Genomic DNA, 19360 nt, shown 5'->3' on the forward strand with positions numbered 1-19360 from the left:
GCACGTCCTTGCTGTCCTCCTCGGACTTTGCGTGGACAGGGGCATGCACGGAACACTAAGAGGCCCCATTTTCCAGCAGCCACTACTATCCACAAGGGGGTACACCTTGGTGTGCCCCAGGTTGCATGGCAGAGGGAAGAAACAACATAGAATATCAGCACTTGGCCTTCTGACTAACAATGGTAACCACACCTGCCCTTCTAGGTCTCCCGTTTACAAGTCCAAATCAAAGAGGACCCTTTCGCGCCTGGGTGGCTCAGTCGTTAAGCGTCTGCCTTCGGCTCAGGTCATGGTCCCAGGGTCCTGGGATCGAGCCCCGCATCGGGCTCCCCGCTCAGCGGGGAGCCTGCCTCTCCCCCCTCCACTCCCCCTGCCTGTGCTCCTCTCTCAATGTGTCTCTCTCTGTCAAATAAATAAATAAAATCTTTAAAAAAAAAAAAAAGATTTAAAAAAAAAAAACAAACAAAAAAACAAAGAGGACCCTTTCACTACCCATATTTCAGAATCAGAAATTTCAGAGCAGACAAACCACGGCTGATTCAGGTCCAATAGCTTTTGCCAAGTACACCACAATCCCTGGCATTCTGACAGGAAATGGGGTGAGCAAGAAAGAAGCAAAAACAGGCCAGCAGGGCCTGGGACGGGCCCGGAGGCAGGGACTCACCAAGAGGGGTGCCAACAGGCACCAGAGAAAAGGAATCCAGGGTGAAGTCAGCACATAACTGGAAAACCCAAGTGGGCTAACAACGAGCCAAGGACAGGCTGAAGGGGTAGAGGTCTTAAGATTAGATAAGAAAGCTGTGTATAGCTGGACATGAGGCCTGCCGAAGATGCTCTCTCTCCCTCTCCCTCTGCCCCTTGCCCCACTTTCTCTCTCTCAAAAATAAATAAATAAATAAATAAATAAATAAATAAATAAATAAATAAAAGAAAGCTGTGTATATACAAGTAAGAATGTACTGGAGAGTATGGTCACTTTCAAGCGACAGTGGACTCTAAGGTACACTATGTAAGTGGGAAAAGTGAAGGGACAGTCAAACTGGAAGAGTTAAAGTATTATAACCCACAGATGCCAATGTATGGTTTAACACAGGTTAGGGGAAACAGATGCGATGAGGTACACAATCACTGAAATATGCAAAAGAGTGGAGTGCAGGTCAGTGAGGTCAAGAGACGCAGGGGGAGAGGCAGCTTATATCAATAATGCAGGGTTAAAGAACAGTCTGAAATGGAAGCAGAATGAAATCATTCTAGTTCCATAAACTGGAAAGATTGGAGGGACGGGAGAAAAGAGGAAAAAGACTATACCGGTGTGGGGGGGGCGGGGAATCAGCATTCAGTTCAGGTGAGGCAGGAGGAGAAACATTTGAAGGAAAGGTTAAATGTCTAAAGAGACTTTGTCTGGGGGTCAACAGAGCAGGTAGAACAGGAGGGGAAAGACACAGCTGACCAGGAGTGGGAACAGAGGAGTGAGGAATTTGTGACCGAGGTGCTAGGCTCAGGTAGGGTGGAGTCCCGTGCAGGAGGCCCTCGATGTACAAGGTACCAGGAGGAGTAAGATGCAGAAGGAAAAGGCAGTAAGGGCTACTTGATTCGCTCACAGTAAGTGTGTCTGGTCATAGTTGATTGATCCCGGCCAGGCCTACTAGAGTCCCTTTCCTGACAATTAAAAACCTCAAAGAGAGACAGAAGGTAGAGCCAAGTCATTTTACAACACTCTTTCAAGAATGTCTGTATTAACCCCTGCTGATATGATAGTCTGGTTCTCCTCTCTGAACTGTTCTTACCCTATAACCTTAAATAATTTCTCCATTTTTGCCTTTTTTTTTTTTCAAGCACAGAATCATGTGTTGCTTATAACCAAAGTATCTTGCCTGACTCGGCATGGCTCCTGTCTACAGCCAACTCATTCGTTTTGTAGAGAAGGAAACCGAGGCCCTGAGAATATAGGTTTTTCCCAGGTTACAAGACCAAAGACCAATTCCCCTAACTAATAATGTAGACCATAAACACAGATTGAGACCAAAAGTTTTAGAACTTAAAGGACTTCAGGTAAAATCTAGGTATAAAAGGTTAAAGTTTTATAAAAAGCTAAAATTGGAGCCGATGGAGGTGGGTAACGAACAAGGAAAAGCCACTGATCTTCTGGTAGGAACTACCAGAAGGTCTACTTCAAATTCCAGCTGTATTTCATATTCTATCACAACACGAAACCTGAGTAGTCAAAGGTTTCTATAAAAATGTTCTTAAATATCTGAAGCCATTGTATCAATATCAAATCTCAGCTTAAGGAAAATAAAGGCACAAAGCTAGAGGAAGGAAAGACGAATGCCAACCCATGGACAAATGTGAGGACCAGGTCTGTAATATCAGAACATTTTTGGCACTGATCACATGCTTAAAAACTTTTGTCTTGGTATCCTCCAAATATTTTTTGACTATAAGATATTTCTCCTACTTCCTTAACCTTCCAAGATTGTTACTTCACTTCCTCTTTTCTCAGAATCTTTTGTAAAGCTCATTTCCTTTGTTTTCCCTATCAAGCGTCCTTCCCTTCCTAGAACTTACTTTATTTCCCTTTCTCTAGCCAAAAACTGGGCTGCTAAATATTAATCTTTCCTGTTTCCTTGGTGTATGATATTTTTGGATCTAACCATTCCCCCATTAATACAAGACAACTTTCATTGGTACATTCTAGCAAACTTTTCCCATGTCACGGCTTCAGAAACAGCAACAGGAGGTTTTTTTTTAATAAAAACATTAACCAAGGTCATCAGTTTCTAGGACAGAACATAAATACCATGCATGCTTCCTTGAAGCTATTCATTTCCCTTTGAACTATGGGTTTTCAGTAAAAATGGGAATCAAGGCTTATTTATTCCAGATGGTCCAAACCCATTAAGATAAACATGTATAGCCAATGCACCATATGAAATATTTCAGGGGAATATAATTTTTATAGAAAAGGAAACTATATTACATGCTAATTTATTTAATTAGAAAACTGTCCTATCTAAATAGATGGAACATGTCAACCAGAATGGAAACTCAGGTTTTTCCTCCATTTATAGATCAGAAAATAAAGTAGTCCTAAAAATTAACATTTTATATACTTCAAACCTATGAGAGGAGATGTAGTAAACTTCTTGTGGCACTTAGCTCTGTTTACTTCCAGTCTTTCTAATAATCACCCAAATTCAATTCCCTGTACATGCAGATTATATGAAAACTACTACTCAATAAGCAGAAGGAAAATAACAAATCTTAATGAGGTTCTACTAAGACTTAATACAAAAACTCTTTAGGATAAAGAACATCATTTATCTTTCAACCACAACTGTTCTAAATTGATATATGTTGGTTCCACTATATCCCAAGCAGTGGTCCATCATGGGGGGGCGGGCAGGAGGGGCGGGTTTGCCCACCTCACCACTCAGGGGCCATGTGGCAGTGTTTGGAGTCTTGTTTGGTTGTCCCAACAGCAGTGGTAGTTGGGGGTGGGGATGACGTGCTATTGGCATCTAATGGGTCAAAGCCAGGGATGTGGCTCCACATACAAAGCACAGGACAGCCCTTCCCAAAGTACCCTCAATGATTGAAAAACTGTCCGACCAAGAGGAAAAAAAAAAAAAAAAGCAACTGGAAAGAAAAAAAAAAAAAGAGCAGCCAAAGACAAGAAGTGACCACAAGTCACCACTTACCAAGGCCTTCCCAACTCCTCAGGAGCCACCTACCTTGGAGGCCTGTGGCGTGGATATCACATGGACCGTGCTGGGTTTGACTCCATTCGCCTTTGGCCGCTTATAGAGAGCAAATCTGCTTTTCCTCCGGCCTCGGTCTCCATTAGGTAAAGCACCATTATACCTATAAAAAAGATGAAAGTTCATTTATTTGTAGACTTTTTAAGTTAAAAAAAAAAAAGATGGAATAAGAAAAAGACAGGGATGATCATTAAAAAAAAAAAAAATTGCCCACTAAACACCCCACAGAAGGAATGAGCTGCAAAACCAACTTCAGCTGTAATGAAATTCAAATCACTTCCAGAAACTTAATTTAAGAGTGATGTACAAAGTAATTATAGGTTTCCTATTCTATAAAGTCAGACTCTTCAAATCTTTTTGGAAAGAGACAGTATAAATAAGCAAATGAGAATTCTGCAGAGGCTGGATTAGTGCTGGCTCAATTTAGCAAGTGTTGTTCTAATGGACCCCAGAGAAACACTCAAGAAATATTTTTAAATGAACTAGTTAGAAAATAGCATACTAATTAAACCTCATCTCTCACTCCCAAATCACGTTAATGTCTTTAGGATCTTTATTTGTAAGAAGACCAAATTCAGTTAGTTGCAGTCTTAAAATTTCTGAATTCTCCACATTCATTCTCATTTCTATTTGAACCTTTAAGCTGTCAGGTGAGCAAAAATACCTTGTGAAAATTAAACATAAAACAGGACTTCACAAGAAGGTTGCCCATAAAGAGGCCCAGAAAAAAAAAAAAAAAAAAGTTTTAGTCCAAACTGTCAAATAACTTAAAAAGTCATCTGGAAAAAAAACAAAGTCCTTAATGCTGATTTCCCACATTAGTACCTTAAGCTAATCCCAGTGTTTAAAAGAAATGCAGGATTGCACTTGGTATTTCTGTTTTCTGTTCTTTTTTTTTTTTAATTTTCAATTGTATTTCTAACTCTGGATTTAATGGGTCCCTGTATGTTCTGACCAATGTCTCCTGTCACCACGCTGACAGGACTGTTCTCCATCCCCTTCTTGGGAGAAGTTCTTTTCAACTTGAAAGTCCTGCCTTTGCCTCCCGTTGAGCCACACCCAAAACGTGGTGGGCAGTATGGCAGAAGGGCCCTCAGGCTCATGAACAGTAAAAGTCAGAACAAAGAATTTTTTTTGTTTTATAATTCAGTAGCTACAGTTTGACAATGGATTTAAATCATCACTTAAAGTTATTCCTGCTGTGTTTTTAATCTGTTCCATTTCCATCACAAAGGAACATCAGCTACATAAAAGTGTCTCTAGAATACAGAGATGATTTATTTCAAGTCTCTTCTTTCTGAGGCAAGATCAAAACATGCACTGTTTTCTTACACATTATTCGTGATTGCTACTATAATGAAAGCATCCGTGAGTAAACCACCATCATAAACCTACTTTGTTTTAATATATTTCCAAATCACTTAAATCAAGATGAACATTCTATGAGAAACATATGTAAATCAATTAAAGCTAGGACACTCAACAGTTTAGAGGAACGTTTCCCCATAGAGATCTGGCAGGGTTTCCCGAGCCTCTCACGTCTCCCCAGCTCCCTGTCCCATCTTTCCATGACATACTGCAGGTTGAGAAGATCCAACGCAGCAAGAGGATGTCAGATGCCTTTTAGGGATCGACTCATGACTACACACCCTTCTCAGGAACCCATCCCTTAATGGCCTCAGGTGAACCCTAGTACCACGTCTGAATGAAATGGCCAGGCCAGCACCCTCCCCACCACACTGTAGCTGAATGGCTGGGGGTGGGTATCTGGCCCACATTGGCCAAGGACATGCTCATAGTGGAAAACACAAAATTGGGACAGAGGAAAAGCAGCCAGTGTCTGGGGATGGCCAGAGCTGTATGATGTAAGTGCACCAACTGTGCGGATGTCCCAACCTGTCACATGATGCAGCGGCAGAGAAGTGAGGAACGAAGCAGATGAACAGAGACCAGCGGCCAGATACAAAGAAGAGGCTCAGGGCTGCTATTGGCCCTGTTGTACTCTGACCCTTGTTCATGACATCCTCTTTAGTTTTGGCTAACTCAAGTTGGTTTCTGCTACCTACAACCCCAAAGTCCTATCTAATATAAAGGGGGGGGGCATGAAAATTAGTACCACCTTAACATATGCAGAAACGTTTTAAGTGAGTTCCTGAGCATAGAAGAAGATACTGCAGGTTAAGCAAACACCATGCCATCTACATACGGATTACCTACTCACTCAACACAGCTAAACAGTGATTGGTGAAAAATCCTATTGAAAATAATTAAGGTGATGGTGCGAAAACATGTGTCACAATGAGACAAGTTTCTAATTAGGTGAAGCTACATGGCCATTCATTCAATATTAAAAATGCCAAGTCCTAGAACTACAGTGATGAATATCAGCTTCCTGGTCTTCAGATCTCTCCACTTAAGAGCAGAGAAAGGCATAAGAACAAGTGTGATAAGACCTGTATGCAACAAAATGAACTACTGCACAAAGCTCGTGGGAAGAAGCGTCAGGGAGGGCTTCATGGAAGAGACAATGTGTGAATGGTCTCAAAATGTGAACCAGACTAAATGGGAATACAGGGCAATAGTACATACAAAGGCAAGGAGTGTAGGTAGTTCAGTACTGTGAGAGCATCAAGTTCAAGGTAAGAGAAGTAGCAGGCCTGAGGGTAAAAGGCAGGGGCCAGGTGACAAGAGCCTGGCATTCCACGAGGGTATGGCTTTTTCGGAGAATAGGGAGCCGGTAAGATTTATGCAAAGGACTAACGTGACTGGACATAAAGTAAATGCTGAGACAGCACGGCGCAGGATGGACAGCCAGATTAGAGTCAAGATCATCAGACGGGACAACTAGCCGAACCATAGGGAAGTGTATTGGGTTGAATGGTGGACCCCAAATAGATAGGTCCATGTCCCAGATCCTTTGGGAAAAGGGTCTTTGCAGATGTAGTTAAAGCTCTGGAGATGAAATCATCCTAGGTTACTGGAGGGTTCTAAATCCAGTAACAAGGGTCTTTGTAAGAGACACACAGGCCCATGTGAACAGAGAGGCAGAAACTGGAATTGGACAATCACGAGCCAAGGAACGCCCGCAGCCACCAGAAACGGGAAGAGACAAGGAAGGACCCCGCCCCCTAGGGCCCCCAGCAACAGCACGACCTTGGTAGCACCATGGTTCCAGAATGGAGGCCTCCAGAACCGTGAGAATCCATTCTGCTGTCTTGAGCCACGTCGTCAGTGGTAACTGGTCCTGATAGCTACAGGAAACGTTAACAGCCTAAACCAAAGCAGCGAGGAAAGGTGTCAGAAGATGAGATGAACATTTCAGAGCGTTGTTTTCAGTGCCAGGTAAGCCTCAGAATCTCCAGGGAAGCTATACCAAATGATGCACGCCTAAGTCTCGTGAGTTTCCAAGTCTGGAGTTCCGGTGCAGGGCTCCAGAAGTAGGTGTCAGAGCAGCACAGGGATGCACACTTGCAGCCGTGGTTTTGAAGACCACTATCAATAGTACTTGGGGACTTGTTTGGCTGCACAGGGTGGAGGAACAGAGAAAGGTAATGGCATACGGGCTTCTGGCCTCGGCTGGGGGGCGAGGGGGCAATATTAGGAAGCAGAACAGGAATTACGGGGATATCCAGGGAAAGCCATGTGGGAGGTGAGAGAACTTACAGTCCAGGTGCTTTTACGCTACAAGTGTGGCAGCTGAAATCATGAGTGTAAATGAGATATGCCCAAGAAAGTGCAAAATAAAGAAGTCAAGGACCAGAAGGCAAGGACAGACCCCAGAAAATGCAACCATTTAAAGAAATAACCCCTTCTCACCCCTTCTTAGTCACAGGCAGAAGGCCCAGGAACAGGAGAAAGCTGTTCACTGGAGACAGAATTCACAGTGTTCAAGCAGTTAAAAGGCCAGTTCATTAAGACAAAAATGTGCTACCATGATCTGGAAAAGACCGGGTCATTGGGGACCTTATCCATCTCCAACAAGTAAATGCAAGCCAGCCCCTGACCCTGGGTCTCACTCTGAGCCTCACCTCCCATTCCATGTTCTCCTCACAGCTGAGAATCTCAGCAGAGTGCTCCTCACCCACTGTCCTGCTTCCAATACTCCTGGACTCAATTCACTATCATTTGGTCTTTGCCCCAAATCAAAAACTACATTTGGTCATGGGTCCTGCCACCACCATGTCCGACCTCCACCCCACCCTGGAAGTTCCCCACTGGCTCTCGAATCAGTGTGACAGATCAGAGAGGACCACAGATGCCGAGGACTTCCCCCAGGGAGAGGGGGAAGCCTCTCCTTCGTCCCCGATCTGTCAAGCACGGTCACCTCTTGCTAAGCATGATGACAGACTCTTCCCCTCCCACCTCCTGCCTCCCCATTCCCCCAAGGAACATCCAGTCCATCCACGGCACCTGACACAGCACACCAGTGCAAAGGGCACCCAGGCACTGAGGCCCGCCCAGGGCGACTACATGACAAGAGAGAAGGACCATCGTTTAGGTACTGGAGGAGAGCCCAGAGATGTGCCGACAAAGGCAAAAAGTTATCATTCCAAGGAAGAAGGTCAGAATGTTCCCCGGCTGGGCAAGCTCTGCGGCCAGTAAGTTCGTAGAAATAATATTTCCAAGTGTTGCTGCCACCTGTTTTAGCCGAACAGGGGTATTTGGACTCAAACCCACAAGTTGCTTTTCAAGCTTCCCAATTTAAAAAAAAAAAAAAAATTCTGGAGATGTTAAAAACATCCACTTATTTAGTAAGTGTGTGATGAAAATTTAACTCTTCATATATGCAGGGCAAATAGCTGGTCTTAATAGTAAAGGTATTTGGATGCTGTGAATGACAATGAAAGATCTGTGTAAGAAACCTCACAAATCAAGGATTTTTCCTAGTTTAAAATGCAGAGTTCACATGTTTTCACTAGCATTTGCTGTGCATTTACCATGGGACAAGGAACGATGGGAGGGAGGCATTATTACTCTCTGTGGACAGGTAACAGGCTTGAATGATTGAAATATACACACAGACTTGCACAGCTAGGAAAGGGCAGACAGAGCCCTAATCCACACCTGCTTTTGCCTGACTCCAAATGTCATGCTTTCCAGTAGACGCTGACAATTTCTAAATTCAAGGCATTTCTTGGCATCTAACACCAAGATACAGTCTTGAGGAGATGACTGCCGCCTAAAAACTGCGTCTGTCAGAAAGAATTTTCTATAGGAAACAGCGAGAGAGGTGTGGGCCAGGGGCTCCCCATCCCATTTTGGAGGCATCACGCTTGATCCTCACCAGCCTGAACTTAGAACCGCACCCACGTGGAAATGGGGAAGAGGACGTGGAGTACAGCATCCCAGGACTGGGTTTCCGAGGCAGCCCGGCTTCCTGCCGCAGTCTGAACATCCAGCCCTCCCTCGAAAGCGTTTCTGTCACTTGCACAGATAAATCACGAGCAACTACTGTAACCAAAGTAAGCCATCCGCTGCCGACGAACAGGTCAGGGCCACGACAGACGAGATGGAGAGACGGGGCACAGAGCCTGATAAACTGCAGCGCGGCACCTGCCTCGACACGGGTAGTGAACGTACTAGTGCAACCGTATGAAAACACACGTAAGCCCGTAAGGGCCGGACACCAGCCTGACAGTACTACAGCCCCGACTCGCTGTTTACTCTGGCAGAACACACCTGGACTTGCCTCGCCCAAATGAACATTATATACAAAGCCCTGGGACCCAACAGTGTTTATTCCTCTGTGCCTAACAAATGCTGTGTAGCGTAGGGTTTTGTGAACCGACATTCATTTCTGGCCAAAGAACTAATTATGGCAGCACGAGAACAGTCTCTCTCCTCTGCGGATTACCTGCTGCAGCTTTTTCTTTAAAGATTTTATTTACTTATTCATGAGAGACAGAGAAAGAGAGAGAGGCAGAGGGAGAAGCAGGCTCCCAAGGAGCAGAGAGCCCGACGCGGGACTCGATCCCAGGACCCTGGGATCATGACCTGAGCCGAAGGCAGACGCTTAACCATCTGAGCCACCCAGGCGCCCCTGCTGCAGCTTTTTCAACATCACTTCATTCAGAAAATCCTCCTGGGCTTGGCCTGAAAATGAGAGTTCTCCATGTCCCATTTCTGGTTGGAAATGGTCCTTGCTTCAAGTAGCTACTTAAGGTCCAATCAATATGAAAGCAATATAGTCACTCAAGAATGCCACCCATGAGGTGCCCGGGGTGAGTCAAGCCCCAGGGCCAGTGCCTAAGGATACTCACAAGTGATCTTGCCTCTTGAGAGAGGGGGGGGAAGGCAGACAATTGTAAAACAATACTGATAAACGCTAATGAAAGGAAGTGAGAACACAAGGGGAAAAAAATAAATGGGAACATTAGCTTCTGAATCAGGACCCTGCACGTGGGGTCGGAGTCATGGAACTGTAGGAGCGATCTGCTATACCAGACCAGTGCGATGGCGTGGGTTAATCTTCCCTTTATAACTTACGCTGTTTTGACTGGATGCTTTTTGAGAAGTTTCCTTTTGATTTGCATAAGCCCCTTCACCTCTACATGGCACCTTAAAACCCAGGAAGGGCTCAATTACATAGTCACCACATTAGTGTGGGGATAAGGACAGTGGTGCAGAGATCCCGAGACAGGAGTTCTAGCCCCCACTCCTTCCTGCCCGGGGCTGGGAACCTACAGAAGACGGGCCTGTTTCTTCAGCTACGGAGAGCTCAACACAAAATTACAAATTCAGTTTCAGAAAGATTCCCAAGCCTCTCTGGAGCATTCCAAGTATGGACAGACACAGAAGAGGTCTCACCCAGCTAAAAGGCCGTCGTCCTGACTCAGGAAGGTGAAGGTTGGGGCGGTTCTGGAAACTACTGGCTTCTACAGCCATTCCCCTTCCAAAAGCCTCCCAGATCTTTAGGGCAGTTATGTTTGCAGGTTGCCTTTTTCTTATCTTGAGGATTGTTTTTTTGTTTTGTTTTGTTTTTTTAGCTTCTCCATACCAAAATATTTCCCAAGGTGAAATATTAAGAAGTTTTTTATATCAGGAACACAGTACTGCCCCCACAGCAGGAGATTTGAGGCTGTTCCTCCAGGCTTTGTACACCCACGCACTCTCCTCCAGCCCCTCTGCAGCAGGAGGTACACAGAGAGCCCTCCTGGTCCTCCCTCCCATCCCAGAGGGGACTTGGCCCAAGTCCCTGAACTTCTCAGAAGCCCTAGAGGAGAAAGGCCTAACAATCTACTGTGTGAATTCTGCTGCAGTGTGCTGGTGTTGGGAGAGGCGCTCAGGAGAGGCGGGGACCCCAGGCTCCACTGACCCCTGGGCCATCACTTGGTTCTTTCTTGCATTTACTCAATTCCTATAGGGAGGGTCACACCTACCTTGGTGCTTCTTCCTCCAACCAGGCCATTCAAAAGAAAACGAACAGAACGAACATGCAAGGCAAATCTGGTCTACCTCAAAAACAAAGGAACTGTTTATTAAAAGAACATTATCATCTAATACTTAGTCATTTGCACGATTGAAGTCTTTCTCCTCCTTTTTTCATTTCAAATTGGTACCGTCACTAAATCACCCAGAATTTTTTTTTTTTTTTTTTTTTTTACTGTATTGAATCTTTGATTTTTAAGCATTGCTGGAGGGCCAACAGCAGAGCATTTTTCACTGAATACTTAAAGATATGCAAAGCATCAGGAATAGGGAAAGCTATTTATGTTACTCTCACAACATCTAAGACTACTTCTTTTATTCTGTCATTGGCTTTATATAAAATAAACCAGGCAGGCAGCATGAAGCAGGCCCCTCAATCACTGCCTAAGGCAGAGTCATCTCAACCAACCCACCGACCCATGAGAACAAATCATTGTTGTTTTAAAAGTCAGAGTTTGGGGATGATTTGTTACTTAGCATTATAAGGCAAAAATCAAATGATGTTCTGAATTTCAAAAGCACATTAACGTAAGTAGCTTCCTCCGTATCTAAAGACTTCAGGCTAAAGACACAAAAAATATCATATATATATATGTGTGTGTGTGTGTGTATCCCAAGGTTTATTTTATATATATATATATATATACACACACACGCACATACATATATATATACACACACATATATACACACACATACATATATATATGCACATATATATATGTGTGTGTATCTATACACACACACACACCCCCAAGGTTTTATATAAAAGACTTCCATTCTGAAGGAAAAAGATTAGAATTCCAAATGTGTCCCTTTTTAAATTAAGAAAAACTGACTTTTAAAAAAATGTATACTTTTTAAAGAGGGGGATGAAATATCAAATTGTAGGTCTTCTTTTCAATAAATTATGTCATTTAAAAGCTGTGGTCCCTCAAATAAGCTACATGTGTATATAAGGTCTTAGTCTCTAAAATCAAATTTAGTAATTTGATCCTAATTCTTTTATGTCTATTTGGCAAAGCATTGAGTCTTTTAAATCTGTTTATATACAACTTCCACTATAGTAAGAGGCCTCTAAAAAGAGCATTTCAAAGGTTGCCAAAAAAAGCAGCATCTAAAACTAGCATTGGGCCCACCACAAGTTCTGGGCATTTCAAATAAGGAACTTGATGTACAAGGATTTTATTACTGGCCCAAAGAATTAAAGCCAGAAATCAAAACTAGCATTGGAATCTCTTCTGTCTCGTAAGTTATAATTATTCCTAACTACTAAAATAATTACTTCAAATTCTTTTCCTTTTTCAAAATTTCTCCTAAAAAGAATCACACTAACGTAACCTTTACTAATGTTTACTTTAAACCTTTAGCATACACACATGGAATCTAGAAATTCCTAGAAATATGGATGTGTCAGAGCAAGCAAACCCAACTTTGGAAAACTTGTTGGGCAATGCCCTGACGAATTAAGAGATACATAATTCATACTGTAACAACTAAATTCAAGATGGTTATAAAATATATTCACTTTAATCAATTACCCATGACAGGATGGGGGTGGGGGGAGGGAAAGGTTTACACCAAATGTAAATACTTTAATGAGCTACAAAGCTAAAGCCCAGTGATGGCTTCACATCACGCATATTGAGGCTACATGGATTCACATCCTTTCACGTAACTTTTCTAAAGATTCTTTTATTTCTGGAAGACCTACACGTAATACTTGAAATACAAGATTAGAAAATATTAGAATATATATAAAATCAAGTTTGTTTCAAGAAATGGAAGCATGCTCTAAAACCACATTTTGTAACAGCAGAAGTAGTAGGTGAATCAGGCCAATTACACAAGAGGAATTCTTTCTGAGAAGTTGTAGTAAATGATTTTTGTAACAACCAACCTTCAGTGCTACAGAAGCATATGACCTACAAGTTAGTTTTGGTTTGGCATATTAACCCACCAACTGCAAAAGAAAAATTCCTTCACATTCACCATGAATACATTAACTTGTCAATGACCACAAACACATTATTTTTCAAATGGATACTAGGAGTCCTTCAACAGCCATGCACATAATCTGAATACAGGGATATCTTATCAAGAATTCAGAAATCAGAACATAGAGATTTCCTTCCCAAATCTCCCAATTTACTAATTTTTGAAATATAAGATTCTTAGGAAATTTCTAGCCATATTCAGAGAGGCACAGTTTGAGAGGTACGAATGACCTCAGATATATACTAATTCATTGTATAGAGCTGCCTTATCCAATATAGTAGCCACTAGCCATATGCAGCTATTTTTTTAATTTATTTATTTTCAGGGCGCCTGGGTGGTTCAGTCAGTTAAGCAACTGCCTTCAGCTCAGGTCATGATCCCAGAGTCCTGGGATCTAGCCCTGTATGGGGCTTCTTGCTCAGAGGGGAGACTGCTTCTCCTTCCCCTACTCCCCCTGCTTGTGCTCTCTGTCAAATAAAAAAATAAATAATATCATTAAAAAAAAGATTTTCTTATTTTAGAGACAGAGAGAGAGAGCGTGCAAATGATTGCACAGGGGTGGGGTTGGGGTGAGGGGTGGAGGGAGAGGGAGAGAATCTCAAGCAGACTCCCCACTGAGCACGGAGCCCAACATATAGGTCTTGATCTCACGACCCTGAGATCATGACCTGAGTCAAAACCAAGAGTCATACACTTAACCAACTGAGCCACCCAGGTGCCCTCACGTGCAGCTATTTAAATTTTAACTGAACTTTCCATTTTTCATGCTAGCCACATTTCAAGTGCCCAACAATCACATGTGGCCAGTGGCTACCAAACTGGATGGCAGGGCTATAGAATCATTCCATCATCCCAGCAAGTTCAGTTGGACTGGTGCTGGAATAGATGTTCAAGCAAGTCAAATCAAGAAGCATCTTCCAGGCACCTAGCCATTTGGTAGTAGGATCCTGAATCCTACTTCAAATTCTCCCTCAGGATTTCCAGAATTTAAAGTTTTTGGACATTCTTTTTTTTTTCTTCTTCTTCTTTTTTTTATTCTTATGTTAATCCCCTACATTACATCATTAGTTTTAGATGTAGTGTTCCATGATTCGTTGTTTGTGCATAACACCCAGTGCTCCATGCAGAATGCGCCCTCCTCAATACCCATCACCAGGCTAACCCATCCTCCCACCCCCCTCCCCTCTAGAACCCTCAGTTTGTTTTTCAGATTGGACATTGTTTCTAAGAGTTCCTCAGAATAATGCCAGCATTGAGAACACATCCTCAAACTCCATCTTTATTCTTGAAGAAGAGGTTTTTCAGGTTTTTCTATGTGGTAATTCAGAAAATATCCTACTGTCTTGGAGGGGAAAGGAAAGATTCTGGCATCAAAAAATGTATTTTGCTTGAGGCCTAAGCATTTTCTCTAGGGATACACTTTGGAATGTGCGATGTAAGTTCCCGCAAAGTATGATTCACTTATAAAAATTCACTTTATAAACAACTTCCAAATTTAGACTTCATACAGATATTGACAAGGCATCTGATAAGCTTCTTCAGCCCAGATACAGGTTTTTAAGAGCCAAGAAGAGTATTCCCTTCCCACAATTACTTAAAGGTAAAAGAGTAAAAGCATTTGTATTAAAACAGGAATAAGGATGATTACCATTTTTTTAGTAGTTACAAGATACTTTATTGATATACGTACCATAATTTATGTAACGAGCACCTATGTTAGATATTTACATTGTTTCCAAGTGCTTTTCCATTATAAACAACACTAAGCATTCCATTGCTACATGTTTGTACACAATTGATTCCGGATATACTGCTTAAAATGCAATTTCTGGGTAAAAAAAGTACATGCCTTTAAAATGGTGATATATTATTGCCAAGTTGTTCCCTAGTGAAGTTCTGCTATAGTTTTTTTTTTTAATCTTACTATGTTATGTTAATCACCATACATTACATCATTAATTTTTGACGTAATGTTCCATGATTCATTGTTTGCGTATAACACCCGGTGCTCCATTCAATACGTGCCTTCTTTAATCCCATCACCAGGCTAACCCATCCCCCCACCCCCCTCCCCTCTAGAACCCTCAGTTTGTTTCTCAGAGTCCATAGTCACACATGGTTCGTCTCCCCCTCCGATTTCTCCCCCTTCATTTTTCTCTTCCTACTATCTTCTTTTTCTAACATATAATGTATGATTTGTTTCAGAGGTACAGGTCTGTGATTCAACAGTCTTACACAATTCACAGCGCTCACCATTTTTACTAAACATGGTTCTAAAAGTCCTTGCCTAACTAAAAACATTGAATTAGAATTAACTGTAGGAAAAGATATAGAACTGTTATTCCTATAATAATTAAAACAATGTATTACTTGAGAAAACAAAAACCAGTGGAACAGAAGAGATATTCCAGAAATAGAACCTTGACTATGTAGGAAATAGAAGAAAGGACCACTAGTCAATGGGAAAGAAATCGGATTATTCAATCAGTCCTGTAAGGAAACCAAGGAAAGGAAAAAAAAGTGTTCAGAACTGAAGCTTAACTTTCACCACAAAATTCTGAAATACACAAAAGATAAATGTGAACAACAGTCAAAACTAAAGAAAACAGAGTTGATCACTGATTCAGGGGTATGAAAAACAATGTTCTAAACACAGTGGTGGGGCTCCTGGGTGGCTCAGTCAGTTAAGCGATGGACTCTTGGTTTCGCTCAGGTTATGATCTCAGGGTCACTGGGCTCAGTGTGGACTCGGTCCCCCACCTCCAGCCCCTGCTCGCTCTCTTGCTCTCTTTCAAATAAATAAAATCGGGCGCCTGGGTGGCTCAGTTGGTTGAGCGACTGCCTTCGGCTCAGGTCATGATCCTGGAGTCCCGGGATCGAGTCCCGCATCGGGCTCCCTGCTCAGCGGGGGGTCTGCTTCTCCCCCTGCCCTCTGCCCTCTCGTGCTCTCTGTCTCTCATTCTCTCTCAAATAAATAAATAAAATCTTTAAAAAATAAATAAATAAAATAAAATAAAATAAAATAAAATCTTGGGCGCCAGGGTGGCTCAGTCGTTAAGCGTCTGCCTTTGGCTCAGGTCATGATCCCAGGATCCTGGGAATCGAGCCCCGTATGGGGCTCCCTGCTCAGTGGGGAGCCTGCTTCTCCCCCCTCACTCCCCCTGCTGTGTTCAATCTCTCCCTGTGTCTCTGTAAAATAAATAAATAAAATCTTTAAAAAAAACAATAAATGAAATCTTAAAAAAAAAGTGGAAAAAATTACAAAAAAAAAAGGATTGGTACATTTAAATATGTAAAAATCTGCATATCAAAAGTTAAAAAATTTATCCAAAGCTAGAAAAAATATTGGCAATATGACAGAAACTTAATATCTTTAATAGGTGAATGTTCTTAGAAGGGAAAAAACCGACATCCCCATAGACACACAATAGAAAAATAGGCAAAGAACACTAATAGAAAATTCAGAAAAACGAAAAATGACTAATGAACACTTTTTAAATGTTCAATCTCATCAGTAATCAAAGAAATGCAAATTAAGGATTATTATTTGCCAATAAAATTACCAAACTGTTGAAGTGACCCTGTAGTCTGATACACCTCTGGTGAGAAGGTTAATTGGTATAATCTCTGTAAAATAACTTGCAACATATATCAATACCCTTACAAAAGTACTCATGTTCTTTGAGCTAGTAATTCTCTTTTGAGAGATCTATTCTCAGGACTATTTTGAAATGCGAGTTTTATGCACAAAGATGTTAATTATGTCATTATTTATAATGGTAAAAACTGCAATAGCCTAAATATTCAATAATAATGGATTAAGTGGATCCTTAATTCTACATGACAAAATTGTGTTTACCACAAATGTTTAATAGCTATGAAAAAGGATTATAAAAACCAGAATACAAAATGTACCTTTATTATGGTCAGAGTATTTAATATTCATAGGAAATACACCAATATATTAAGTGATTATGGCTAGACAGTATAATCATGTAATTTTATATTTTTCTGTATCTCCGAAAGGTCTGTGTTGAATGTATTCTTTAAAATCAGATTTAAACGTTCTCAAAAGCATATATTAAATAAGGTAGCCTCTTTTTTATTTCTAATGGCACAGTATTGATCAATTTAGATGTGAATCAAGACAGAAATTTAAAAAATTAAAAAAAATAAATAAATCAACCCTGAGGATGGGAAGATTTAAATTTATAGTCAGTAGAAGGCCACAGGAAGCTTAAATTGTTAAATGGCTACCTTCAAAAATACCACTTGGGCCCAGATTATCCCTGGCATACAAACAGAACTTGGTTTCTCCATAGTTGGGGAAGCCGTTACTTTACGAAAAGCTCTTTGCACCGATCATTCTTGTATTTCTTAGGAAATTAAATTCTCTACTTCTACTACAGATATTGTGACATACATGCTTAATTCTTTTATGTAGAATCTTCATCAAATTTTTACCTTACATAATTAACTTATCATTAGAGTACAAAAATGGTCTCTAGGGCCTATGGACACAGACCGTCAAAGATTTTAAATCTGAAATCTCCTGGATTAACCAACTCCTAAAAGAATGCTCAGCACCACTTACCAGGCAACAAACTTTCCTTTAGCTCACTTGTGACCATTTCCCTGCTACTTTCTCTGCAGATGAACAGGGAATTAGGCTTGATATTTACACCCTGACGGGATAAAGAGCAGGAGCACGATTTGCAGGCAACTCAAAAAACTAGAGCCTGGTTGTTTATGAAACTTGGAGGTAGAGGAGGATTTTTCGTACTCCCAAAACCAGTACATCTAGTACCCAGTCTTCCAGAATACTTACAGCTGCACTACTCAAGCCAAGAAATCCAAAAGTTCACTTTCAAAGGAGTTGGTCAAGCGAACCAAAGAAAATGAAGCAGGCTTCCCTGCCGTCGTCCTTCTCACAGCTTTGAATATGCTAACTTGCCCTGCGAATCTCCGTGAAGTTCCCCAGTTTACTTGGCCTCGTGTCCCACTGTCCTGCTACATGCGTAACTAGTTCCCAGAACACAGTCTCTCAGGTTGAGCTGCCAAGGTAGGGTGGAGATACGCCCCGCTGCTCACAGTTACTACCAACACACGGAACGGCTCAGAGAAGAGAGGAGGAGCTATAAGCCACTGCCCGGCATACTGTCTTTCCATTAATACCCCTTTTCTCGGAGGGGGGAAAGATGGCGGAGGAGTAGGGGACCCTATTTCAACTGGTCCCCGGAATTGAGCTGGATATCTACCAGACCACTCTGAGCACCCACGAAACCAGCCTGAGATGTAAGAAGACCTGGATCTCTACAAACAGAGTATCGCAGGCGGTTGGTTTTGAGGTAGGAAGCGGAGAGCCGTGATCCTGTGGGCAGATATTGGAGGATAAATGGAGGCGGGAGGGTGCCTGGCTGTGGGGATCGTGCACCGCCGGTGGGTGACAGCCTCGCGCGCTGAGGACGGGGCACAGACTCGCAGACCGATAGCATCGGGAAAGGACTTTAGGGCAGCCCCCGGGGTGGAAAATCAGCCTGCACACGAACTGCAGCCGACCGGACAGAAACCCGGAGCGACGGTCGCGCGCACACAAACTGCAGCCTCTGAGATGGAAACCGGTGCGCCAGGGCCCCGCTGGTAAACTGCAACCTCCGAGGTGGAAACCTCCAGCAGCGGAGTCGAGCACACGTGAACTGCAGTCCCCGGGACAGGACCCCAAGCGGCGGAGTTGTGCGCGTGCGTGCGAATGGGGAGCGGCTGGCGGTTTTAGAAGCACAAAGGGCAGAGACGTGCCCCGACCTGGAGGCAGGACTGGGGGCGCTGCGGAGGGGCGCACAACCCAGGACGCTGCAGTTTATAGCAGCACAGACAGAAACGGAGACGGTGTGGCCTGGAGAGCTCACTGAAGAACAGACTGCGATCTCTCTGCTCTGAGGCAGAGGGCTGGAAATGGTCTCTTCTGCTCTGACTCGCGGAAGAGACACGGAAAGCTGCCAGGGAAAGGCGCCAGAGAACAAAAGCCCCAAAGACTGATCCCCACTGAGCCCATCCCCCACCACAGGGGTGCAGGGCAACTCCACCCAAACACGGTTACCTGAGTAACAGCGCAGCAGGCCCCTCCCGCAGAAGACAAGCTGGGAAAACAAGAGGCTAGCAACCCTAAGGTCCCA

The 19360-nt window shown here is 42.7% G+C and overlaps 1 protein-coding gene across 1 annotated transcript in view; it reads right to left on the reverse strand.

The window, feature by feature from the left end:
* Positions 1–19360, reverse strand: part of PELI2 (pellino E3 ubiquitin protein ligase family member 2) — a 180603-nt gene that overhangs the window by 124627 nt on the left and 36616 nt on the right. Inside the window, exon 2 of the mRNA XM_006736047.2 lies at positions 3735–3864. Within this exon, the coding sequence (XP_006736110.1) occupies positions 3735–3864 (130 nt within the window). The remainder of the gene's footprint in view (positions 1–3734; positions 3865–19360) is intronic.

This window comes from Leptonychotes weddellii, chromosome 9 (genome assembly GCF_054177405.1).
Source record: "Leptonychotes weddellii isolate Sample4059 chromosome 9, ASM5417740v2, whole genome shotgun sequence".
NCBI classification, from domain to species: Eukaryota; Metazoa; Chordata; class Mammalia; order Carnivora; family Phocidae; genus Leptonychotes; species Leptonychotes weddellii.